Genomic DNA, 26,463 nt, shown 5'->3' with positions numbered 1-26,463 from the left:
TTGACGTAATGTCCTCCATCACATACAATCAAACCCCCCCCCCCCCCAAACTAATCTCAAATGTGAAAAAACATGGCCTCTGCAAACCCTAACACTTCTCGTCCTTGTCTTATCTGCAAAATCACAGACTCAATTCTCCTTGTCTTCTTCCTCCTCATTGCGATCTGCGCCCCCCTTTTCGACTCTCAGGCCTGTCTACCTGCTCGTATTTTCCCGGGATTCCTCGTGGATATGAAATCATGGTACGGAAATGAATTTGGAGATTTTCTTATGGTGGAAAAGCCCGATTTCTTCGTGGGAATTGTTTGGTTGGAACTCCTTTTCCAGTGGCCTCTTTCCATTGCCAACATTTACGGAATCGTCGCGAGGAAATCGTGGTATCAGAAAACTTGCTTGATGTATGGTGTATCAACTTGCAGTGGAATGGTAAGGCGCTAATCATTCCAGTAGATCTTCACCTTTTTTGGGTACTGATATTGGCACTACATTGGTTTGATAATTGCACAAACTCGGGTTGTCTTTTGCTTTTTAATTGGCTTTTGAGAGAGCTTTTTGGGAACCCTACAGCTTTGGACAGCAGCTGTCTAGATGAGTTAGTGCTATTATCAAGAGTTGTTAGTGCCAATATCAGTAGCCTTGATTTTTCCTCATTTTTGGTGTATGTTTGTGTCACGGTGCGGGAATCACTATTTCCGATTTACAGATCGCTCTGATCTAAATAGTTGGAAAATGCGAAAATGGGGTTTTGGGATTTTAGTTTTTCAATTCCCGGAAATGATATTTCCACCCGTTTTCTACAGTTTCCATCCCGGAAAAGAAATTGCAAAGTTAAAACTTTTTTGTGCAATTTCATAATTTTCAATGAATAATTGAGAAATACTTTATGAATTAGGGATTTATAAGAAAAAAAACTCTTTTTTAGAATAATTGAGAAATACTTTATGGATTAGGGATTTATAGGAAAAAATTTCTTTTTTTTTTCTTATCTAGTTCCTAGATTAGAGGAGAAAATTTTGCCAGCATGATCTATCCTATGCCCTTGATCTATCAAAGCCTCATTTAGAGTTCCTCTGGAAGCTAAACAACCAAGGTTGCCAGAGCGGGAATCAAAGGCTCCCAGGGAAGAATCCTGCTCAAGGTTGCCAGAGCGGGAATCGAAGGCTCTCAGTGAAGAATCCTGCTTCCTTGGCTAGACCATAGATTTTGTAGGCTTTTATGTTATTTTATGTTGTAGATAGAGAGTCCATTCATGGGACTAGGACCATGTGGATCATCTAATGAAGATATTCAAGATCAATGGTCTAAATTACCCATGCATGCATATCCTAATGTGGGACCCAAAATTGAATTTTAGGATTAATCCATACAATGACTGTGCCAAGATGGACCCTGATTTATTTGTCGAAATTTGTTTACAGGCTGCTATTTTAGGAGAGTTGATGGGGTCCTCAGGCAAGGCATCAAATCAGTTGTTGATGATTTATTTACCTTTCATGGGCTTTCCTTTTATAGCCATTTTACGTGGTCTCATACCCAATTCTTCTAAAACACCAAAGAAAAAGAGGGGTTGAAGGATCAATTATATTTCCTGTTTTTGTTTTCCTCACTTTAGAACAAAGTTCAAGTTAGCATTTCATAGTTTCCTTTCCTTGTTAGAAATGAGATATGCATTTTAATGTGGGATGATTTGGTGTGGGTGAAAGTTGGGTTGGACCAGCCCAAGAGTCTTGAGCACAAGTGACTCACCATCAGCTGGATTTGGGTTAACCTTATGCTTACATGGTTGGATTTGGTTTGGGATAGCAATTGTTTGTGGGATTCTCTTTAATCTATGCATTTAAAGTTCTAATAATGTCTGTCTCTTATTTATGATGATAAATTGATTGTAATTGTTACAAGGGTACTAAAGTTTTCATTAACTATTAAACACCTTGTAAATGTAAATTTCTTAGTTATAGAGATATTTACTTGTATATGATATGGGAAATGATAAATGAGCCCCTTTTCATCACATGGGACACCCAGCTGCAGTGTACGTGGCAATCAAATCCGTCGAATCCTTATGACGTGAAGTACATCAGCCCCTCTGGTGTCGGTGATACACTGCTGCTGGGTGGCCCAAGTGATGAAAAGGGTCGCATTTATCATTTTCCCTATGATATTTGATAGCTATGATGAATTTAATTGTCTAAGGTATTTAGCTGCTATTTAGAAATTTTACTTGGGTAAAATATTTAATAACTATAAAGAAATTTACATTTACATTTAATGAAAACTTTATAATATTTTAAATTACTTTGGGGGCCACCCAAGTTTTCTCATTATATATAGTGTATCGTGCCCCATGACTGCCCGAGCTTTCCCATTACCAAATTGGGGATGTACTTTTATCATTCCTCTAGTTTCATTTGCTAAATTCATCTCTAGAAGGTAAAATATTTTTATAACAAAAAATTCCGTTGCCGGGACTTGAACCCGGGTCTCTCGGGTGAGAGCCGAGTATCCTGACCAACTAGACTACAACGGATTTGCATCAGTCCTCCGAATATTGAATATAAATTTAGTGTTTTTTTCTTTTTCTTTTTCTAGAGACATTCGTTATTAGTTTTGGACCCTTATGCCTCTTGATTAAAGCAATGACTCATAGTTTAAATACTCCTCAAGTCAATGACTCATAAGTAGGGGTGCAACATGGGTCGATATCGGGTTGAGATTTTGCTAAAAAATGAATTAGAATCAACTCGGACCCGATCTGATTTCATGATAAAAGCTCAACCCGAATTCCCAAAAATCAACCTGAGTGGCACCCCTTACTTTACTTGCGGTCACCCAAATCTCCTCTTTTTAGCTTGGCAAAGTTTATTTTCTCCCTACCAAATCAATTGTAACACCTTTGCCTCACCTAAGTTAATGAAAAATTGACTTGATTATGGATTGCGCGAGTATCCTTTCAAAACATTGAATTAAATGAAGAAAAACACCTTTGTTGGTTTCGAGTAGGTTTTAAAGGACATACATGAATGACAATATAGAAGGTATTCTCATACATTACGGATCTATGACTGTCTAAGTATGACTCACAATCCGAAACAATTTCGGACCCTAGGACATGAATCCAATAGACACTGCCGGATTCAGCTGTTGTGGCCAAAGCCTGTCCATTAACCCGCTTCAACTCAGTTTTTTTTTTTTGTTCAATCAGATTTCCACGACACGAATACAAAAAAAAATCAAGAAACCAGGTTCGAATAGACAACCAAATGAATCACACAACCTAAACATTGAGAGCTCACATAATCAATCAGTTAATAATTTCTTCAATTTTGTCAAAGCTCAGCAGATGGGTCAGCAAAATCAGACTAAGCAATTTACAGAATCTCCTGCAATAATCAACCTGTTTCATTAAAACTGATATGACTTTTTAAATATCACCATTATCAATTGAAAACTTTTCAAAAAACTGGGGACAGGAAGATGGGTTACAATCTGCAATCCAAAGTTGATGGAAATCAACGTTGAGCAGTGGAAGCTTGGGTGGGCAGGTTGAATTTGATTGGCAGAAGCATCTGAGCAAAATGGGACCCCAACCAAGTAAATAAAGCATCCACGAATTTCACACACACCATACTAAAACACAATCACCAACACAGCTGAGAGGGATCCACGTGTGATTAATAATCATCAATCTGTTGAGTTCTCATGCAAGATCACGTATTCTCGGCTGCAAAGACAAGCATTTAAATGATTCAGAACGGTAATAACAAGATGACAAAACTAACTCAGAAATTTCAGTAATCGCCTAAAACAAAATGGAACTAAAGGTGTGACGTGTAGAATACTGCAATCAACTGCATAATTTTAAATTGAAAAGACAACGCGAAATATTTCCCTCCAGTTTCTACATGAATTTTTTTTTTTGAACAGCATCAGAATCGCCATCAATGCAAAAGGTGAAGTAAAACACTGCCGAATCAAGATGATCAGCCAACCACAACAAACAAAACAGCTACAAAAGAGCTACTTCCTACAAGACCTACAAAGATCTATGAAACTCGGGGATACGGTCTTTAATTTCAAGGTTTATAATAGATAACCCTTCGTTTGGTGACCTACAAGTCTATCCAGTATTTCTTCAAATATGGCGGCAAGTTTCCAATGGAACCCTGTCCCAGTCTAATCCATCTTATCATGTTTCGAGCGGTGTTTCAAAACGTGGAGGTGGGTCAAAACATGGCCAAAGCAAATCCTAGTCAACTGAGCACGACACGGTCGAGTACTCGGTTGATTCGGCTAAATACTCAGTTGATGCGGTCATAACTCGAGAGGGTCAAAGGAATTTCGATCGACAGGGGGGTCCACGATGACGCGAGGGAGTTTTGAAGACTTTTAGGGGAAAACACGGACTCCAATGTAAAAGGGAGTCAACCCGGGGGAGTCCATGATGACGCGGAGGAGTATTGAAACTATGGTTTAGAGAGTACCTGTTATATACATTGCATCACTCGTGAAAGGAAATACAGTCTAAACTCTTTGGCAACGCTTCAGTAGAGTTTTATATCCCACCGGGCCAGCAAAGGTAAGACGAACCTCACCATTTTCATCTCTAATAATACCTCCTACACATGCTCGCCCTGGATTCCCCCAACTTGATCCATCAAAATTCATCTTTATCTGACGTATCAGAGAATTTTTACATCTAAGAACAAACTTTCTTTTTGCAACAGCAACATGCAAGACATAACTCCATTTTTTCCTAATCTCAACCACTTGCACACCCTTGAATAAGTTCGATGACAAAGCCCAGTCCACTGTCCTGCTAATCACCTTTTTCTTTTAACTTTAACTGAATCTTGAGTGTGTGAACTGTCCTTTGAAAATCCGCTTATTTTTCACCTCCCAATCCAGAAAGCTGCCAGTAAGCAAAGATTCGGTAACAATCTGCCTCCTGCCGGCAACGCCACAACCTTTAATGCTAGAAATCCTGTGATAAACGCGTCAATCAACTTTGGGTTCACCGACTGGCATCCGAACATTGAGAAAATATAATTCCATGTCCGCTGCTAATGGGCAGTGGATGAGTTGATGAATAACTAATACTACTGAGTCCGAACACACATCAAATATTTCAAATCCTTTAATTTCGACTGATAAGGTGATAAAAAAAAGTACGGATTTTGTTGTGCCCTGCTGTCCTATAACAAGCTAATACTCTAGGTAGAGCAGGTATGGACCAGAAATTAGCAATCACTGTCCCTTCCAATTCCCTCACCACGAAAAAAACTTACATATATCCAATAGTAAATTCGCTATTTGCATATCAAGGAACAAATGATCCTATATTTGCTTTGTTGCTGGATAAAGTTACTTAAGGCCTCCATGCTCCTATCTTTGCTTTGTTGCTGGATAAAATTCCAGACTATAATCAAACATCAAACAATCTACAGCAGTCATTGTATTACATGTCTCACTCCCCTTATAAGCATCCACACTCATCAACCCAAGTTGTAAGACTACTGATTGTGATTTAACCAGGTAATGACTCTCGTATGCTAAACTTGCTTCATACTAACTCAGCCTTAAATTGGTCAACAACCAAAAAGACACTAACAACCCTTACAGAGCTGGGGGATAGGTTTTTCATTAATACCATTATATTGCAAATGATCCAGCACTTGAGGTTGGAATAGCCATGCCGTATAAGGAAGATCAAAGGCATTAACAAACTTCCAATACAGAATGACTCGATGTTTCACCTTGACAATTCAATCCCAGAAGCTGAGAAGGAATTAAGTGATAAGCTCGGTATCATGAAACATCTGATGTACCAGAACCACATTTTCTGATAGAACTTTTTTTAGTGGTATTTTCTGATAGAACTTAAACATGAAATAAATGGAGAAAGAAAAATAATCACAGGGGGGTGCATGTACAATTGAAAATATAACCTGGATAACATTAAAGGCATACCTACTATTACCAAACCTAATAGTGTCTTTTTCAATAAGTTCATAATAGCGTTGTGGTTCAACGAGATTATCCTGCACCCACAAAAGCCGGAGTTAAAGATTATTCACCGCAAATTATAATTTACAGCAACTTATAGGTGAAAATGATGAAAGTATTACCTCGTACAAATATACCAGTTTTACAAATCATAATCATAAAAGGTGACTTACATTAATAAAAGTTCCATTTGTACTTCCAAGATCCATTAGATAAGGCCTAGTAGAATGGGTAGCAGGAGAGCAATTAGTATCAACCACACGGGCGCGCACGTAAATACAAGTTGATGAAAAAAAAAATTAATTGTAGATTAAAAATAAGATTTTACCTTACTAGCTTTGCTAACATGCCATCAGGTTTCTCTTTCTCTACCAGCCTGTGGAGATAAAACTAGATAAATTGGAAATTGGAAATTGGTGCTCAAACATCACTTTAACAATCCAGTTATATGAAATACTTTTGTGTACCTAAACTGAATAACAGCATGTTGCTTGCTACAAGATGGATGGTCCGTAGGGATGTCCGCCACCCTCCTTTCTCTCCCAAAGAGATAACAGCTCTGGCGATGCACGTATAGAGGCTCTGTTCATACTCAATAGGGCATTTTTCTCAGAAAAACAAAATTCCTAAAAAGGAAGGCAGAGACTAAAACAGCAAGTAAATGCTACAAAGGGAAGTCACGTGCATCTACCAGAATAAATTGAGCGTGTAACACAATAAAAAATGAAGAATAATACTCCAAGAGAAGTTGTCAAAATATTTCAAAATACATTTACAAATGACAATAACAATGTTATTCACCAATCCATGTTACACGGATTCTTCTGAATGGGAAAGTCCCTTTGTCTGGCATGTGATTCGAATACTTCAGGATTCTTTTGGGACACTTCTAGATCAAGGTTTAAAAGTTCGGATTTGGTACCAAAAGTCTGGCCAAAATTCGGTAATTAAAAATAAAAAACGGCCCTGTTCCAAAATTTCAATAATTTCGGCCGAAATTTTGTAACAACAAAAAAATTTTGGGAAAAAAAAGAAGAAATGGCCGAAATCTGGGCCGACACTGAAATCATGTACTTTCGGTGTCGGCCCTGGCTGAAATTCAAAATTTCGGATTTCGGCCGAAATTTAATACCATGTTCTGGATCTTTTATCTACTTTTCTCCGAATACTACAACCACAATATTACAATTAACACATGATTTCGGCTTTATCCATCCGAATGGCAAGCTTTTATATGAACATAAGATATTGTATTTACCTACATATTTAGATTTTCAATACATTACTTCTTCTTTTTTTATGCCACAGGGTATCCCCACCCCACTTTGTAGGGCGGGACTATTCCCTAGGGATGCACGCAGGCACCCGGAGACCACGAGCATCGGGTAAACAAGGGGGGATTTGAATGCTCGTCACTGGGGAGCAAACCCCAATGACGAGCATTCAATACATTACTTGTTATGACCATATTATCACGTAAAAAAATTAGAATCTAAGAAATAATTAAAATATTTTGGAGAATCTACGAATCTTTCTTTTTGAGATTTGCCGAATTGGAAACTTGATATTCGTGTCGGATTCCAACACCCGTATCCGTACTGATGCAACATAGTAGGCGATACAGCATAGAAAAAGGAAAAATTACATGATCTAAAAAATTCAACAAAGAAAAATGGCTGCTCAAAGGAACCCTGGCGCCTTCAGGATGCAATAGCGGAAACTCTTGACCTGATAAGGTTACTAAACCCTAGAATTGAGCATCGGAGGAGATCAGCAAATGAGGAAGCGGATCAATTAGCTAAAATGGGAGTTTTGAGGGAGGAAATGTTAGTTGTAAGACCTTTGTAAATCCTAAACAGGATAGCTATTGGATCTTGGATCCTTTTTGTAATATGGAGGGGACAACTTGTCCTATCCAATATTCAATAAAATTGTCAATTTTCAAAACAAAAAAAAAAAGGGCTGCTCAATACTCCATAAAGCACTTGAACCAATGCTTATGAGTCAAAGGAATGATCTTTAGATAAGAATATCATGAAACTGTTTCATGGAGCAAGTACACCACTAAATTTCACTATCCACTAAGATGGCTTTCTCAGCAAAAAGTGCATCAATGACTGTTGTCTCAAGAATACATGGACAGCATACATTCAGCGACTGTTAAAATCATAATCCATGGATTATAAAGTAATTATCAAATAGAGTGGACATTATTAGTAATGATCCATAATACAGACTCAGAAAAGTGTCAGGAAAGTTTCCCAAACCAACACTATGTACACCATACTTCATGGATCAAAGTAGTATACAGGCTTAGAAAGAGCTAGGCAATAACTATCATACAGAATACTGGTGCAAACTCGGAGGTTCGTGGGTTAATCTGGAGAACCTTAGGGGCTAAATGGGTTAATCTTCAGGTCGAATAGGGAAATTCAGTCGCACTTTCAGATTAGGCGTCTGGAAATTAATCAACTCATATCAAGAGATTTACTTTGATCTTGTCTTTGAGATAATTCCAACAATAAGTCAAAAATTCTGCTCAAACATTCATTGCAAATAAAGTTCACATCCAACAACAATAAAAATATAAGAGGGCAGCAACAAGTAAGTAGTCTAAACACAATCTTAAAAATAAAGAATGTAATACGTCTAGGGCCCAAACTATCCTCCTACCTAGGGTAGAAATGTATGAAAAGGCATCGGAAAAATACAAGGCCAAGGGTATTGGTGAGTTAAATGAAAGTCCAAAAGCGCTGAAAATCATAAATAATCAGATCTCACCGGTCGCCGGTCGATATGCGCATTGGCTTCAAACTTCGTGTGAAGGGGCCCAAGAGGAATGATTTTTTTTTTTTTGAAGCAGCCATGAAGTCAATCGGTCCAAGTAACAAGCAACCATCACCAAAAAGGAGACCCAAGACGGGGAGAATACGGCATGGAGATGATCGTACAACCCCCGGACAGCAAGGAAAGAATAGGAATCAAACAAAGTGAAGAACAAAATCAAAAGATAGGGAAACAAAGGGTTGTTACAATGAAAGGACCATAAAACGCTGGGTAACAGGCCCTAAAACTCTAGGTCCCTAGGAACAGCAACGGAAGGAGGACGGGAGAAAATTTTGGGGGGGGGGGGGGGCGGGGGTTGAGAAGGAGAGAATCGAAAGGCTAGATGCAGTCATGGACGTCAATCTGTCCACACGATTGCAAAGAGGACAAAAACATGAGCACAAACGAAAGAATAAGGAAAAAGAGAGAAAAGGAGATAAGAACAAGAGGGAAGTGAGATAAGAAAGGGGAGGAGAAGAAAGTCGGGATGAGAGGAAGATAAAGAAGGTAGAAGGTGAAGAGGTGTGGATTGGGGAAGAAGAAAGAAAATAAACCTAGGGTTTTTTCCCTATCGTGTCAAACGCACAAGGGAGGGAAGATGCTCAAGATTTTCCCCAAAAGTTGAATTTCCGTCCGCTTTGGCCTCTTTAAATAGGTTTTAAGTGAGAAAAGTGGGCCCTCTTCTCTTCTAAAGGCCAATGGTTTATATTATAACTTAAGTGAGTAGTCCCACCGCTATGGACCAAGAGGATATAACTTAAATTATAACATAATGACATAATTACCCCTATTTAATAATAAAATAGAAATCATGTCATAAACATGTACTATGACTTTAAATCGTCCATAACTTTCTTAAATGACCTAATTGCGTGATCATGGGCTCGTTAGATAGGTAATCGAAAAACCTTTCTAATGACACCAAAATCAAGACAAATGGACAATATTTGATACCTCAAAAGTAGGCAAAAGGTCGAAGTGAAAATCATGGTCAATGAAAAGTAAGAGGAAGTTCTAAGGTGATTGGTGAGTGGCATGGGGCCCTAGATGATGTGGACATCCCCAACATCTAAGCACTACATTAATAATATGCTTTAATAAATAAAAAGTAAATAAAGAGTATCTATATGTGGTGGGAAAATGAGGCTGAATCGCATCAAGTACCTAGTGTCATACAAGATACACAATATAATAGACTCTCAACACTCCCCTCAAGATGGAGATAGGGAACAGATGTGATGAATACCCAAAAGGAAGTCTCTAAGTGAATCCAGCTCCCAAGTAATACTATTTACAGGCACGATAAAAAGAAAATGAAACAAACAAAAGTGACTGTTCAAGATTTCTACGCTGGTTGTGGCGCATGGAACACTAACTACAAAATAAACAAAAAAGAGGGCGTGCCTACAGATGAATCGAGAATGAAAGGGGACTGTAGCAAAATTTCCATCTTCCAACACAATGGAGAATGGAACTAATATGAGCCCAATTTTGCATCATCAAAATGAACAGCTCTACTACAATCCGAAGGAAATGTAGACCAGCATTCAAAGATACATTTAAGGGTGATTCCATTTATATTATTGCAAGAAGCTAAACTTAATGAACGAGAAATTAAAAATGCATATACCATTCAGCCATGCTTCGCCAACATTCAAATATATCTAAAGGTGAAACTTTATGGACCTATGGACCCATGGGCCATATCTCATTCAAATATATCTAAGCCATGCTTCACCAACATTCAAATATATCTAAAGGTGAAACTTTATGGACCCATGGGCCATATCTCATTCTGAATGGTTAATTCAACATCATGTAGGGATGCAATTTGTCAATACTAGTCACAAAGCAAGAGAGCAAATCATATAACAAAATTGTATTTGAAAGCAATTAAATCATAAGCATACAGGAATAATGAAATTAGAAAGAAGCCATCTAAAAAATATTACCATTGAGAACCTCCCCAGCCTTGAAAACATACAATCTCCACCTCACATCTGGTTTACGAGCATCCGGCGGTTCAGTAAATAGCAATGTCACACCTGAAATTAAGAAAACTTCAGTTAGCAAGTGAAAAGCAGAGCTATCTCTGATTAATTGCACGAATTTCCATTACCAAACTACCAGCTTCCAAGAAAATTTCTCGAGCAGTTGTTGCACAGACAATTTGGCAGGCAACGTGTGGTTTCATCCGAAAAAAGAAGATAGAGCTCAAGTGGGATTAAGATGGTTATAGCCACAAGCTGAACCCGCATTGTCCAAAAAAAATTTTACTTCATTTTTTTTAATGGTTAAGGGGGCGGCCCAATGCATGAGGCTCCCGCCATTGCGGGGTCTGGGGAGGGCTAGATGTACGCAGCCTTACCCCTGCTTTGCAAAGAGGCTATTTTTTATTTATTTATTTTGAATGGTTCGAAAAAATATATTCACTAAAATGAGCTTGCAAGAATTAATTTGTAATTGAAACATTTACGACAGCTTTTCCTACTTTTTTTTTTTTTGAATGGTAGCTTTTTCCTACATTATTTCTCTTGGACAACAAGGACAAATTACAAACACAACGCAGGATCATGTATAGACTGGAAGGTAAGTAGAACAAAGTCAACAAACCTCCCTTCCTCCATATGCCTGAATTCATGTTCAATTAGGTTTGCAAGATTTTTAGCCAAGGTGTTCCATCTTCAAATATGTATTTTACTTGAATGGTAACAATTTTATTGAAAACGAAATAAAGGAGTACATATAGAATGGCAGGAGTACATAGAGGATGGCCAAGTTGGTCGCTTAAAGGATTAATCTAGATTAACATATCTATAATAGGAAAATGGTCAACTAATAACCCCGGCCTCTCATACTATTTTTTGCCAAAATCAACCTCCAATTAGATTCGTGATAAATGTGACAAAAGGAACCTGCTGCACTCATATAACAATGAAAATCTCCTCAGTAGAATCAGATGAACTCCAAGGATGCTGTTGTTCTTATACTCTTTTGTCATTTTAGTTGTTCTTCTTCTACTCTTCCTGTTTCTTCTTGGTTCTCTTCTCTTCTTTCCTCTTCTTAGTATTAACATGTAAAGTCATTTAAGTAAATGTGTCCATTTACTTAAAATTTACATGTAAATAAGGGAATAACCCCATTTGGATTCATTAAAAATAGTTTCAAGACCCAATTTTGGAAAAAAATAAAAGCCAAGTTTCCAGTTCTAGTACAAAATTGAAAAAATCAGGCCGGGTCAAAATCTTAACTTCCAAACGATGGGGAATTTTTTCAATTTTAAAAATTCATAAATTCTATCCTGTCAAAACATTAATAAATCCCAAAAGTCCGGTAAAAAATCTCATAATTTGGTCTCTTACAATTTTTCATCTTGTTAGGCAGGTCAACACGCAGGTCAACACGGGCATTTCAGCTGATTGTGATATTCCTTTAAGTAAATGTTGGATCTTTTACAATTTTAGCTCATTTAATTGTTTCTTATAACTTTTTTAGCAATTTCTGATTTTTTGGATTTTTTTCATATTTTTAACTTTAAAAAAAATCATCATTGTAGCGGGGGACGAAATGCCAAACGAAATGATCGAAAAACCAAAACGAAATGACTGAAATACCAAAATGTTCCATTCCAAATGCCAAAATGAAACGGTGAACAAAATGAAATTCACAACTTAGCCTCCGGGCCTAATTTTTCGACCATGGTTGGCCCTCTTCTTCTCGTGAGTCATCTTTTTGGTAATTATGGGCTCGTTCATGAACTTTGCTTGAATCAATTTGTATGGTATTTGTCTCTTGAAAGAACCAACCCTCTTCATATGTTGAAGAAAGACTTCTGCTTGGGAAAGAGGTGCGTCTCATGCAAGAAAATTGAGGAGCTGAAGAATCTTTTTTTTTTTTAGTTTATTGCCCCGTGGCAAAAATGGTTTGGTGCCAAGTACTTGGATGTTACGATATTAGTAAGGTTTCCCAAACATCTATAGTCTTGATTGAGGAACAAAAGAGCTTTTAGAGGGGGCTTGGAACATGGTCCAAATGAGTCGGTTGCCTTGGGAAGAATGGCATGAATTAAATTTTGAGGGCATTAGCTTTGATACAAAGATATTTGATCACAAATTGAGCATTAGCTCAAGACAAACTTTGGAAAATCATGAATCATGATCTCGAAAAGAAGACTGGGGCATTGGAAACTGCCATTTTCAATCAAGTTCAATTTCAAAGGATGCCCTACTGGTAACTTAGGTACAACAAGTATCTTGAGCATAACTATAGATGATAGAGGTCAAGTGGCAGGAGTTTTCTCCAATCCGATTGGTACGGCTGATGCCAATGAAGGAGATTTATGCCCTATTGACTGGAATCCAAATTTTAGTTCATTAGCTAAGCGGGAATAATAAATAGAAGGTGGTCCAGTAAATGCAATACTTAAGATTCTTTACACACAAATAAAGGTCAATGGAGATTAGCTTGCTGGTTTGATAAGATATTAGATCTAAGTAGGAAGTTGGAGGTTTCCTTTTTCATATATTAAGGAAGTCCAAGAATGAGGTCGACAGGTTCACTAAGGAGGGACGAAATATATCCTTGGTTGGATAAGATGTTAGATCTATGTAGGAAGTTAGAGGTTTCTTTTTTTCATATATTAGGGGAGTCCAAGAATTTGGTGGATAGGTTGGCTAAGGAGGGTGTAAATATATCTGTTTTAGCTTTGGAGTAGACTCCCCTCTTGTAATGTTCTGTTTTTTTAAGTTTCAAATATATCAATAAAAGTCGGCACTAAAAAAGAAAAAAGAAAAGAAAAGAAGGATTTACCAAAATTTTAAACTAGTACTAGTAGAAGCCTCACCCCTTACTCGATTGGTTTCTGCGGCAAGCTTCCCAGACAGCTCAAATGAAGGCTTGTCCTGCATGTCAAAAAACGACTAACTGGTAAGGCAAAGAAAAACATAAAACTAAAATTAAAGGTTCTTGCTTCAATAAAATGAAATGCCACAAAAAGCAGTCAGAACACATAGGAGGACCCTGATAAGCCAGTATATGTTGCTCTGCTTCCAGGAATTAAAAACCTAAATTCCATATTCTTGAGGCAAATAACATGACAATATGAGAATGCCGGTAAAAGTTAAAACGCGTACAAGAACAAAGAATCATCATAACCTTTTGTTTTCCTTCCAGGGCCTCCTCAGCAGCCTTCATCTTAGCCACTGAATCATGATCCTCATCCCTGAACAAGTGAGCAACTTTTCTCAACAAAGGCCACTTCCATTAAGATTATCAAAGCAGTTAGGACGAATGGAATGTCAGCTATCTAATTCTCAATAAAAGCAGAACATTCTCAAGAAAGGGGCCACAAAAACGCAAATGAAGAGCTGAACATATTCACTTTTACCAATAATTATTAAACAATGATCATTATGATACTGCATACCCATGACTAGAACTATTATACTTAAACCAGATCAGAAACTTCAAGAAAATTAACGCCAAAAAAGAAAAAGAGAAAGAATGAAAACAATTATTTCCACGCAAAATGAACAACAGTTGATCATAAAGGTCTCACTATTGACCACCTCATAAACAGGAACCAAAGATTTCAGAACATTGTTGCATGTGTTTGGCTGCGGAAGAATCAATCAACCCTTACTCATTGCCCAATCGCAGCAAAATTATGGAGCTTTGACTTATTAGGTTCAGATTTCAATGGGTGATGCCTAAAACGATCAATACCTTTACTGCAACTTAGAAGCTCTCGGCTTGGCCAATGAGAGGAAGAACAATATAGAAGTTGTGCCTACGAGCCATAGTTTGAAAACTTTTGGTTAGAAAGGAACAAGCGTACTTTCAGAAGAAGAAAAAACAAGCACGAGAACATTAAAGAAGGTGGTTTATAGAATGGAATGGACACTGGCGTCGAATTTCTTCAAGGATGTTCAAGCTTCAACGATCATGAGAAAGCAAAGTTATTACTAGGGTAGTGTGATTGATACTAAAGGAGGTGGTTGGTATTTTGGACTAGACACTAATGACGAATTTCTTGAAGGATGTGCAAGCTTCAATGATCAAGAGCAAGCAAAATTATTACTAGCATAGTGTGATTCGTAAGATTAAGGAAGTGCCATTGGGGAGTATGAAGATGAATGAACACTGATGGAGCAAGGGAAATTTGAGATGAGCAAGAAATAGGAGAAATCATAAAACATGGGAATGGTAAGGTTAGGCTTACCTTTCCTGGTCTGGTGGGAGAGAGGAGCTCGGAAATGTAGGACAAGAGCAAGAAATAGGAGAAATCATAAAACATGGGAATGGTGAGGTCAGGCTCACCTTTGCTAGTCGGGTGGGAGAGAGGACCTCCACCGAGACGGGGAAGCATTGGCCATTAGGCGGGGTGCAGGGAGTAAGACTTGTGATTACATTCTAAAGTGAGGGTTTGTATGCAAGGTTTTAAATCTCAGTTTCGGTTTTGGTTTCGGTTTCGGACGAAATCTTGTAAAAATTTCACCGAAAATTTCTGAAATTTCCTATAATTTCCGAAACGTTTCACCAAAATTTCGGAAACGTTTCGGCCGAAATTTCCGAAACGTTTCGGCGAAGTTTGGTACTTTTCCGACTCAATGTGGATTTCGTTTCGTTTTCCACCGAAACCAAAATATTTCGGCCGAAACGAAATGTTTCGGCCGAAATTTAAAACCATGTTTGTATGTTCGAAGGTGGCATCTTAAATGTAATTAGATGGTGTGGAGTGGGGTAGAGATACTCATGCAAGTTAGCGGACAATTTTGAAGCAGCTGTAAAAGGATTAGAGGGTCACCTAGTTCATTTTTGTTAGGTGAAAACAGATGCCAACAGGGAGGTAGATAGGTTAATAAATGGAGTATAATGACATAATTTGATTACGATTCAAAATAACAATGTCCTAATTTGATTATTCTAGGTCACATGCTCAAGTAGAGGGCCAAAATAGTTTTTTCTAGTTCTTTATATTTAGCCATAGCTAGTTTTGCCTATGTTGTGCTGCTAGTTTCAAATTGCATGTGTTTCAATTGTCCTGACCATCTTGATCGAGCTAGTCTCTATGGTATTTTTATGGTGTTCAACGAAACTCATTGCTATTAAAAAAAAAAGAAAAGCGAAGACAAGAGAGGCATGGGTCACAATTCCTTGTTACAGGATCCCTAAGCATGCTCGACTAGAATTCAACTGAAAAAGACACCCCCACCCCGACCCCCACCTCCCCCCCCCCCCCCCCCCCCAACGGTGCAATAGTTTCTGCTTTACAGTCAAAAATCATCATTCGAGTTCAAAATGTCTAAATTGAATAATGAGTTGTTTTCAGCCGTCTAAGATACATAAGTAGATAAAAAGAAAGTCTGGTTGCAACTCTAATGCATATGAAGACATGTAGCTTTTTCATCCCAGGGCGAGAGATGAACATGATCTTAACCTCAAAAGAAAATGTTTCTTTCCAAATCAATCCCTATAAAAAAAAAATCCAACCAAAACGAAAAGAAACCAAAAAGAAAAAAAAAAATATTCCATCTAAAAGATGGCAAGAACCTCCAAGAAGTTTGGCACGTAATTCAAAACAAGAAAAGATGCACAAGTTACTTCAAAACTTGCTAATCTGCCAGACGATAAAATGGCCTCTCTAGTAATCAGCTAAATGCAAGGTTAAAGGTCATGGTGCAGGTGAATGTCCAAAATGAAATCTTCGAATGGAGCCGAGTCAGGTCCTGATTGGATGGAAAAGGCCAAAAGTAATGAGGACCACTCGATAGTTAGTGTGAAAATACAGATGCCAAGGAATACCATGAATCTCATAAAAAACCTGAGCAAGCAAATATACATCAAAAGCAAATTCACGATGTTCTTTACTAGCATCCTAAAATTGCAAAAAAAAAAAAAAAAAAAAGCAAATATTTCCACCCATCTTAAAAGAGGGAAATGAGTATATGTATTTCTCAAGTCTATCATAATATAAAAAAACATTTTATCCCAAAGATTAGATTAAAATACATATTGATCAAGCTCTATTGAAACAATGTGAGTCCAAGAGGCAAATCTTACCGAAATTGTTCAGCTCCACTCTGGTTTGTTGCCTGAAACACAATACCACATGCATTAGAGGTCATACTATGTGCATGAAAAGTAGAACAAAAAAAACTACAAACGTATTAAATGTGTAAAAAAATTCATCGCCCCCAAAGTATTATTTTATAAGTGATGAGATGTTTAAAATTGCCTCAAATTAGATAATTACTTTATTAAAAATACATTTAACTACTTAGAAGTATTGAGTACCAAAAGAAAATTGATAAAAAAAAAAATGGTTGTGAATGCACGTGTCTAAAATAAAATCTGAAAAAAAAAATTTTAAAAATCTTGAGAATTTCACTAATTTTACTTGCTCAATTATGATCTGAATTCCCTTAAAGAATGCATTAATGAGAGTATTAAACAAAAATCATCCTAAGAACTCTAATTAAGCAGCACAAATCCATAGGTCACCTAAATCAAGAGGAAAGAATTTCTTATATATTTTGGTGAATTTAACTAGGTTAAACTTTTACTAATTTATTTCAGCTCCCTCAATGTGTAATCGATTCCATTCACTCCCCTATTATGTTTTTGTTTGAATGTAAGGACAATACTGAGATTCAGAACTAATTTATATCACACATTTTCACATTAATAAGCAATGGAGTGGAACTGATATATTCGCCCCGTTTCTTTCCTCTGGCCACCCCATTAAAGGTTTCACTCGAGACGATAGCCGGTGGACGCCAGTAACATATTTTTTCCTCTTTCTCTCCACGTTATTATCATGTTCATAACGTGGACTCACTGCACACCATTTTCTTTCTAACTGTCTCGATGTGGTATGCTCAATAAGTCAGTAGCTGATGGGTGTATCATAGATGATGGACTGGAGGCATTTGGCCTCGCAGATCAAAGAGAAACTAACCTTGCGTCAACAGCTCCAACACCATAACCCCCAGCATTCCTCTCTGTTCCACCCACCATTATAATGGGTTCCTCTTTACTTTCCTATTTTCGGAAACTAGGGGCTGGCAACTAGAAGAAGATTCTGGTGAGAGCAAGAGTCTCTGCAATAACAAGAATGAGAAAATTCCGGGCACGCATTTGCCTTCCGACAATTTCACTGCACATTGTCGAAATTTTCACCTTTTCTCGCCCTCGTTTTCACCGTAGCATCTGGAGTCGCCCTCAATGGTTGAGCTCCTACCTAGCTTGATGGTCGTACCAGCAGCCTGCCTTGCTCACCGATCACCCACCATCTGTCTTTGCTTCATGGCCTCTCAGGTATTCCCCATCGCACAACACTCACCCATATGTCTAGAGATGTCGGCCCCTGCGCCGCGTCACCACGGCCACACCATGACCTTGCTCGGTCATCGGTCTTTTCGATGGCCAGGACGACATGGCTCCCTTTTTTCGAACCACTCTGTTGAGCAAGGATTGAAGAACACTCCTTCCCATCCCAAAACTCAAGGCATGCTCGGGCCCATGTTGATCCCCTGTCACCTTCCAGAATGGGGATCATCGTTTCTCAATCGGCGAAGCCTCACATTAGTGTATTAGTGTAGGCAAGAGAGTGATATGGCGAACCGGTTACCACCCCCAACTCGTAGTAGTGGGTGGGCGTGAAAAAATCGGGATAAATTTATCACCCCTCATAAGTTATTATGTTTTCTTTATTTAGAGAATCATTAGAGCTACTTCTCGAGAGGTGGAGTTACTTCATGCGCCTATGTGTCTGAGGTCAATTGGGCCTGCTCCTTCACTGGAGGGCCTAAAGCTTTCAACGTCTTCTAGTGTTGAAGCTAGCCATTGAAGGCCGATTACTCTCGCTAGAAGTGGCCCACAGGTTGGGATGGTTAGCTCTGGTGGATGCAGGGTTCAACAACCATTCTTGAGAAGTAGAGAGGTGCAAATGCCAGTGTCTTACTCTTCCTGCTTCAGCCAAATGGATTTGAGCTCTGAGGGGTTTATCAGCTCAACAACTCTGGAGATGATGGATCCTCCCTTGTTTCCTAGAGATCCATTCCTCCATCGTGGTGGAGATGCCCCCAAAGAAATAGCATGGACCAGTCCTTGAGAAATGGCATCATCGGTAGTGCAACTCAGCCTCCTTCAGTGGATGTTTCTATCGAGAGCAGAAACAGATCTAGGAAGTCCATGTTTAGGGAGATGCGGTTGTTTGAAGCTACTAGAGCTTCTATTTCGTTCAAGGGGTAGAACTTAAAGTAGGAAGTTTGAATTATGACTAGTTTATATTAGACACAATTTAGGAATAAAAGTAATATTCTTGGAGAAGATTAGGGTCATTTCTTTAGAAGTTCCCATTTTTTGTTATGAGAGAATTCTAGCTTTTTCTTTTCTTTTTTTGAAAGGTAGAATTCTAGCTTGTTAACGACCATTTTGGAAGTATTTTAGAGTTGGGAAGTGACAAGGATCGAGAGTCCTTACTTTGGGAAGGTTTAGGTGTCATAAAACAAGTATATGGTCTATATAAGGGTTTTTTGTACCCTTATATAAACCATTTTTGAATGGTTTTGTAGCCATTGTGAAAAATGAAATTCATTCAAGTAGTTTTTTCTCTTCTCTATTGTCTTCTCTTTGACACAGCACCCTATCTTTTTGTCATTCTTATCATTTATAGAGGTATGTGCTTGGCATTGTTTCAGATTGAATTTAAGTTTGAAAGTTGTGTTTATTATTCTACTTCGTTGGACTCTCTATCTTGTTAGAGCATAGGTTTTGAAGTTGGGAAACAGCCAACTACTACAGCAGTCATATTGAGAAAAAGCTTCAGACAGAGGAAACCCCAATACTCAACTCAACTCAACTAAGCCTTTGTCCCAAACTAGTTGGGGTACAGAGGGAACCCCAATATTCCACCTAAATATGTTGGAGGATCCCTTGATGAAGCTCCTCAACATCAGAAATGGCACCCGAACTCTAGTCCCACCACCAGCTATGGGGTCTTCAAATTTGGTTTTGAATAAGGATCCCCTGATGCAGCTCCCCAACATTAGATAGACAATCTATCTCTAGGACCACTACCACCTATTGGGTCTTCAGATTTGATTTGAATAAGGGGACACTAAAACTTTATACATAAAATGCAACAGGCCAATCACTTACAATACATAGTCATTTCAGGATAGAATCTAAAATTATTAATGTTCAGCAACCATAATGCACAAAAGAACAAGGCATGAATGAGAAGAGATACTCTTTAATAATGATATCTTCCCATTTTTTGGACAAATAATAAAAACCTATGCGAGACGTGAATTTGATTTCAACTTCTGATGGTTGAGTTGGGGTTAATGGTCGTTTAAAGTGAGCTTTCATCTATTCTAAGAACCCATGGGAGTTGTCTCAAACCATTCAGATTTTAAACAAGGGAAGATTTTCGTAATTCCTATATGAATAAGTACAAAAGAGCAGCAAATACAGTAGCAAGGAATGGATATCACCAGACACCTCGTCACGTGCTCCACCCTTGGAAGCCCTAGGAGGCGAACGGGAACTGTATCTACTCCTGTGGCCACGATCCATTGGAGAGTTTGAACGGCCATGTCTTGGCCTAGAAGACCCACCATCATTTCTGTCGCGCATTGACCCTCTCTCGCTCGGAACTTCCCTATCAACATCCCGCATTGACCTTCTCTCGCTTGGAACTTCCCTATCAACATCCCTTTCTCTATGCCTCCCTTTATCACCGTCCCTGTTGCTATGTCTCTCACTGTCCCTGTCTGTTCTTAACTTCTCCACCTCTCGCTCAGCTTGAGCTCCCCTAAGGCGTTTGGTACGGGGAGAAGGTGAACGAGAAACAGGAGAGGCTGATCTCACATGTTTCGGAGACGACCTAGTCTGAGTGGGCAATTTTTCCTTAGGGGGAGATCTCGTCCTATGAGAAGAACTAGTTCGAGTTGGAGATCTTGTTCTTGGAGAGCTCCTGCGACGAGGAGGGGATCTTTCTATCCGGGGAGGACTCCTTCTGCGAGGGGACTGTCGTGCCCTAACTGGAGAATCAGACCGGTTGGATGAGTAACGCCGAGGAGGTGATCGATGCACTGAAGGACTCATCTGAAAAGAATAGTATCATATCAAATTATTAATTTCAGATGCAGAAAAGGGTATGAAGAACTAGACTAATATCATATCAAATTATTAATTTCAGATGCCGCAGGACTCAAAAAAAAAAAAGTAGAGTATCCGAGAAAATTAAATTCGAATTCTAAAGAGTTCAACTCCAAACTTTTATGAATAATAATGAAATGTTCTTGATTTCGAACCCACTACCTCAAATTTTCAAAACTTATAAGCTAACTCGAAGATAGTGTTTAGAGAATAAAATAAAAGAGTAAAAAGAGAAAATAATGCCACAAAGTATCAAGAAAACAGTTCGAAAATCGATATCTGATCAATAGGAGAGGGGGGAAAATTGCTTTTTGTGATGTTTTTTGAGAAGGAAATATAGCTTTTCGACATTCGATACTCATAAAAAAATAAGATTAAAAAGAGAGACAAAATCAAAACAGCAATCCAGAAAGTCATTAAACCCTAATTTCTACTAATGTCCTGCCCTAAAATTACCGAATTTCAAGAGTACCTAAAATTACAGAGAATGTGTACTGATTGAACAAAATAAAATCCAAATCGAGATCTTCTATGATCAATGATAATGATGCGAAAAAGACAAATAAAATATGAAAAAATAAATAAAATAAAAATCCGTGACAAACTTACTGCAATAGAGGACTTTAACGAAGAGCAAGAGAAACCCTAGATGGAACTTCCTGCTTATGAAGAAACCATGAAGAGAAGGAACAGCAGATAAATAAAAACCCTTTCTTTGTGTTTCCTGTCCGTAGGGTTTATAACGGGAAGGGTTCTTTAGCTGAGGTCCTCCAAGTATCGTAAGAACTGTACCGAAATGACTGAACTACCCCTACATAAAAAGAGGTTTCGAACTGCTGTGTGTGTGTGTGTTTTTGTTAAAAATCCTCAGAGCGCCGTTTACACTGTCCATTTAAAGTGGGCCCACTTAACTGCGTACTCGGACGATGGGGAACATCCGTCTGGTAGAGACCCTATTGTAAATTTGTAACACGACAGATATTGGTGACAGTGATAAAATTCACCCCTATAAGGATGAATGCACCCCCCCCTCTCTCTCTCTCAACGTGAACTTTTGGTGGGCCTTGCCCCCTGTAAGTATTCGTGCTCTCCACCTTTGAGGGCAAACCGGCCTCGGTGGGACCAACAATATATAGTTTAGATCAATGGAGATGGTGGACCCCATGAAGGGAATTTTATTTATTTTTAAATAACTTGGGCCTACTTGATTCGAAGATCCAAACCATTTATTTGTTGGGCCGCGACATAAAGAGGCCTCGCCTGTAAAATCATCTCCATAGGATGATCCAAACCCTCCACCTTTACGAATCGGAGAATTAGGATCATCATAGTGAGATGATTTTTAGGGAAAGGAATGGGGCTCATCAAATGAACGATCTTGATATTGGAATAGTGTGGGCCGCAGTGAATTTTTTAATAAATACGCTTACATGTATTTTTGTAAAAATAGTGGACCCACCTTGTTCAAAGATCTAATCCATTCAGTTGTTAAACCCCAACCTAAATATAGCGTAACACAAAAATCAACTCCATTTGATGATCCTAACTATATGGTTTATAGAGTTTCTATATGGTGTAGCTTATCTACACATTAGAGGGTTAGATCATCCAATGGAGATGATTTTTTGGGGCACAATCTAATGACAACGGCCCCAATAGGTTTGGATCTTCTAACAAGATGAGCTTAGTTGTATTTTTCAAAATATATGCTCACCTATGAACCGACACAATATACATTACGCCCACCTGTTACATAGCTCCTATGTGCATAGCTCAAAAAACAAGTGGTTTTTTAGAAAGTTCAATGTGGCCCACTCTGTTCAAAGATCCAAACTGTTCAATTGTTGAGCTTGGATGTAGATAGGTTGTGCCCCAAAAATCATCTCCAACGAGTGATCCTAACTGTCCAATCTAATACGATGGGTAGCATCTCTCTGGGATTAATGGAGCACAACCGATTTACTTCGAGGCTCTACAGATGAACAGTTTGGAGCTTTGCACAAAGTGGCCCCAGTGAACAGTTTGGATCTTTGAACAAACTGCCCCATTGAGACGAATTTTTAGGAGTTGAGATCATCGAATGGAGTTGATTTTTTTTGGTACATTTATGCTGGAGCCTAGCAACTGGATGGTTTAGATCTTTAAACAATGTGGGTCCACTCTATTTTAACAAAAACACAAGCAAGCATATTTATTAAAAAATTCATTGCAGCCCATATTATTCCAATATCCAAGTCATTCATTTGATGAGCCCCATTGTAAATAGGCCTTTCCTGAAAAATCATATCCATATGATGACCCTAACTTTCTGATTTGTAAAGGTTGATCGGAGGGTTTGGATCATCTGATGGAGATAATATTATGGGTAAGGCTTCTTTACGTTGGGGCTAACAAATGGATGGTTTGGGTCTTTGAAGCCAAGTAGACCGAAATGAATTTTTTTTTAAAATATACTTTTTATGGATCCACCTTCTCGAACGATCTAAATCATTTATTGGTTGGCCCGCCGAGGGTTTGTCCTCAAAGATAGAGGAGAGGGATAGTTGACCGTGAGAGCGAGCGAGAGAGAAAGAGAAATGATTGTACAATGTTGTACGGCGGACCGACGGGCGGTTAAAGGGGGTGAATTCATCCTTATAGTGGGTGAATTTATCACTGCCGATTTTATATATTTATGACTACTCTTTTTACACTAGAAGCCGTAGCCCATTTCCCTTTCGATCCACGCAAAAAGAGGAGAAAGACGTGGCATGGTGCACTCCGTATTAAGTTGGATAAGTATGGATGAAAAACATTTCTATGGAAAATAATTTCCTAAGGCCCTGTCTGGACTTTCCTAAAAAACATTTCTGTCGAAAACAATTTCCCCAGGAAAAGTTTTCTGTCTACTCGATCTTAATGGAAACTGATAGAGTCATGGCTTATTTAAAGGGATATCATTATAAATTGAAGGTACTACTAAATTAAACTTGAACTGCTGGGATTCAAGTTACTTTTTCTGTCCGAAATCAATTGAAAAGTAAGAAAATTGCCTGACTTAGAAAATTCTTGCAATCCAAACATGGCCTATGGGTACGTCTTGTGGTTTCATTCTGTATGAGATGTTGTAGGAGAGACAAGGAGAATGTCGTAGGAAGTAGTAGTAAAGCATAAGAGTTACTTGTTTGTTTTATTTTGTAGGAGATACAAGAAAAGTGCGGTAGAAGTAGTAGTGAAGTTGGGAGTAAAGTTTGGTATGGGTTCAAATCCTATTGGACGCAATTTATTTCCATCTATTTTTGTAAATTGCTATACAAAGAAAGATATTTTGAATGATTCGAACCAAACGAATGTCACCTCTAGGTGGGAGAAGATCATCTTTGAAAAGCAGTTTGGTCCCATCCACTAGAGCTTGAAGAATTCTCAAGGGATCAGCATATTCAGGCCCATTACATTGTTGTATCCTTGTGGATATTTCTCTTTCTAACCATACAATCTGAAGAATTCCCAAGGGACCAGCATATTCAGGCCCAATACGTTGTATCCTTGCGGATATTTCTCTTTCTAACCACACAATCATGAGTACTCCTATTGTGATCCCCGATACAGGAATAAAAATAGGGACAAGCATCCCTATAAGGCCATAGCCTTCTTTTAAAGATTTCGATCTGGCAAAACAAGTAAACTTCTCATCAATTGTTTGGGTAGAAAAAATATGGTAAAAATGTGAAAAAAGGAAGATGAGGAAATTGAGGGTTGCTATCGAAGGAAGGGGCATAAAAAAATGGATGACATTATAAAAAAAATTGCAACTTAAGCATCAATTCATATTCTTCTTCTTTCCCATAGCATGAGCGGTTTGAACATTTACAAACCCGTTTCAATGAATTTCAAAGAATGCGGCGAAATGCTATTATATATTAGTAATCTACTTCACCTATTATGGGCATATATTTTACTCTCATTCGGTATAGGCATCAGATAAATGTGGCAAATGGTATAGGCATAACCATATTTTGATAATAGGCACCAACTCAACTTGTTTGATAAGCTTTAATCAGCTGTCAAAGGCTGATGACAGACAGCTTATGGGGAATTGTAACAGACAGTTGGACATATAGGACACGGTGAGTTAGCACCTACTATCAAATCATGATTATGCCTATATCATTTCCCTAAATATAATTGTATAATGAAACTATTGGTCACACGTTGATTGTATTATAAGATGAAAGGGTGACAATTTGTGAACCCAGATTTGGCTTTCATCACTTTTCACCTTTTCAAGTTTATCAACTTTCGACCATCTCTCACAACCGGCTCCACAAATACCCGTCAAATTTTTTCGAGGATGCCATACGTAGCCTAGTGTTTGGGTTATTCATGAATCTAAATTTTAATGGATCAGTATTTTGGATGTTGATTTGCATTACATTCATAAAGATGACACACCTTAGTATGATCCAAACCATTCATTTGATGGGCACACCGAAGGACGATCCAAACCGTGGATTTGATGGGCCATAATGTAAATAGGTTGTGGCCCAAAAATCATTTCCACGGTATCATCCCAGCCCTCTGATCTATAGAGGAATTGCATATTATGGAAACCTAAATAGATCAGATGGTTGGGATTATCCTATGAAAATGATTTTTGGGCCACAATCAATTGAAGTCGTGGACCATCAAATCGACGGTTTGGATCATCCTAGGGTGTGCCCATCAAATGAGTTGTTTGGATCATCCTACGGTGTGCCCATCAAATGGACGGTTTGGATCATACTAAGGTGTGGCCCGTACAGTACTTTTTGAAAAATAACCATACGGGCTTATACCATATGAAGTCTCATTAGAGATGTTCCCTTTTTTTAGAGACAGGGAGAGGGATTTTAGGGATTTCTAAGGGTAATGTAATAAAAGGTAAAATGGGGAAAAGAGAAAATTAAAAGCCATTGAAGGCACAAAATTGTACCATTGGTAATCATGAAAATTTCGGGAGATTCTTATAGATATGTTTTTATCTAGGAGGTTTATTATAGTTTATTCGAACATAGCCCGCGAAATCCTCACAAACAATGTAGGGCGCGCTACATTGTTTTTATCTATGAGGTTTATTGTAGTTTATTCATTGCTCTTATCCCGAAAAGCCTCAACGCCATAAAATTTTTGCCCCATTGCTCTCTGCAACTTCTTATACAAGCTGATCTCTAAAGTCATGGCAAATAGACTTCAAAAAGTTATTCCTAACCTAGTTAACCCTTGCCAATCTACCTTCATTAAGGGTCGCCTCATTCAAGACAATATCCTTCTCACCCATGATTTGATCCACAACTTCCACAGAGCAGATTCCAAACCCATTATGTGCTCCAAAATTGACCTCAGGAAGGCTTTCGACAGTGTTAACCATCATGCTCTCCTCTGCTTCATGTCAAAAATCGGCTTCAATTCCACTTGGTGTGAATGGATCGGACAGTGCATCTGCACTCC

At 38.3% G+C, this 26,463-nt stretch overlaps 2 protein-coding genes and 1 non-coding gene across 5 annotated transcripts; 1 reads left to right on the top strand and 2 right to left on the bottom strand.

The window, feature by feature from the left end:
* The first annotated feature begins 48 nt into the window (after positions 1-48).
* Positions 49-1,908, top strand: LOC143884062 (uncharacterized). The gene is made up of 2 exons (XM_077387435.1): positions 49-426; positions 1,419-1,908. Exons 1-2 carry the CDS (start codon positions 73-75, stop codon positions 1,569-1,571), a joined length of 507 nt encoding a protein of 168 aa, XP_077243550.1. The 5' UTR covers positions 49-72; the 3' UTR covers positions 1,572-1,908.
* Positions 1,909-2,454: 546 nt separating this feature from the next.
* On the bottom strand, positions 2,455-2,527 carry TRNAE-CUC (transfer RNA glutamic acid (anticodon CUC)). Its single transcript has one exon. It is a non-coding gene; the product is annotated as a tRNA-Glu (tRNA).
* Positions 2,528-3,261: 734 nt separating this feature from the next.
* DDL (SMAD/FHA domain-containing protein) lies at positions 3,262-21,743 on the bottom strand. 3 transcript variants are annotated; one of them, XM_077387433.1, is made up of 11 exons: positions 21,607-21,743; positions 20,338-20,943; positions 16,891-16,922; positions 13,984-14,050; positions 13,673-13,730; positions 10,782-10,874; positions 6,471-6,585; positions 6,332-6,379; positions 6,177-6,222; positions 5,968-6,038; positions 3,262-3,721 (listed from the first exon to the last, which is right to left on the bottom strand). In XM_077387433.1, exons 2-11 carry the CDS (start codon positions 20,941-20,943, stop codon positions 3,682-3,684), a joined length of 1,176 nt encoding a protein of 391 aa, XP_077243548.1. In that variant the 5' UTR covers positions 21,607-21,743; the 3' UTR covers positions 3,262-3,681. The 3 variants fall into 3 exon arrangements, 2 of the variants coding, with proteins under 2 accessions (XP_077243548.1, XP_077243549.1); XR_013252721.1 differs by lacking the exon at positions 3,262-3,721 and having other exon boundaries at positions 5,985-6,038; positions 6,332-6,393; XM_077387434.1 differs by lacking the exons at positions 5,968-6,038; positions 6,177-6,222 and having other exon boundaries at positions 6,337-6,379.
* Between the last annotated feature and the right edge of the window lie 4,720 nt (positions 21,744-26,463).

This window comes from Tasmannia lanceolata, unplaced genomic scaffold (assembly GCF_043159265.1).
Source record: "Tasmannia lanceolata isolate RefF3 unplaced genomic scaffold, GAP_Taslan_0.1 ptg000008l, whole genome shotgun sequence".
Taxonomy (NCBI): Eukaryota; Viridiplantae; Streptophyta; class Magnoliopsida; order Canellales; family Winteraceae; genus Tasmannia; species Tasmannia lanceolata.
Note: the sequence above shows the minus strand (reverse complement) of the source record. Positions and strands in the feature narration are given on the sequence as shown.

What these genes read in the sequence shown, in the direction of transcription:
- LOC143884062 (XM_077387435.1), top strand. Translation starts at nt 73, where the DNA reads ATGGCCTCTGCAAACCCTAACACTTCTCGTCCTTGTCTTATCTGCAAA. An exon ending in TATCAACTTGCAGTGGAATG is followed by an intron (nt 427 to 1,418) that starts GTAAGGCGCTAA and finishes ATTTGTTTACAG; the next exon opens with GCTGCTATTTTAGGAGAGTT.
- DDL (XM_077387433.1), bottom strand. Translation starts at nt 20,943, where the DNA reads ATGAGTCCTTCAGTGCATCGATCACCTCCTCGGCGTTACTCATCCAAC. An exon ending in GGCTGGGGAGGTTCTCAATG is followed by an intron (nt 6,586 to 10,781) that starts GTAATATTTTTT and finishes GAGTATGAACAG; the next exon opens with AGCCTCTATACGTGCATCGC. An exon ending in ATGTTAGCAAAGCTAGTAAG is followed by an intron (nt 6,223 to 6,331) that starts GTAAAATCTTAT and finishes CCATTCTACTAG; the next exon opens with GCCTTATCTAATGGATCTTG.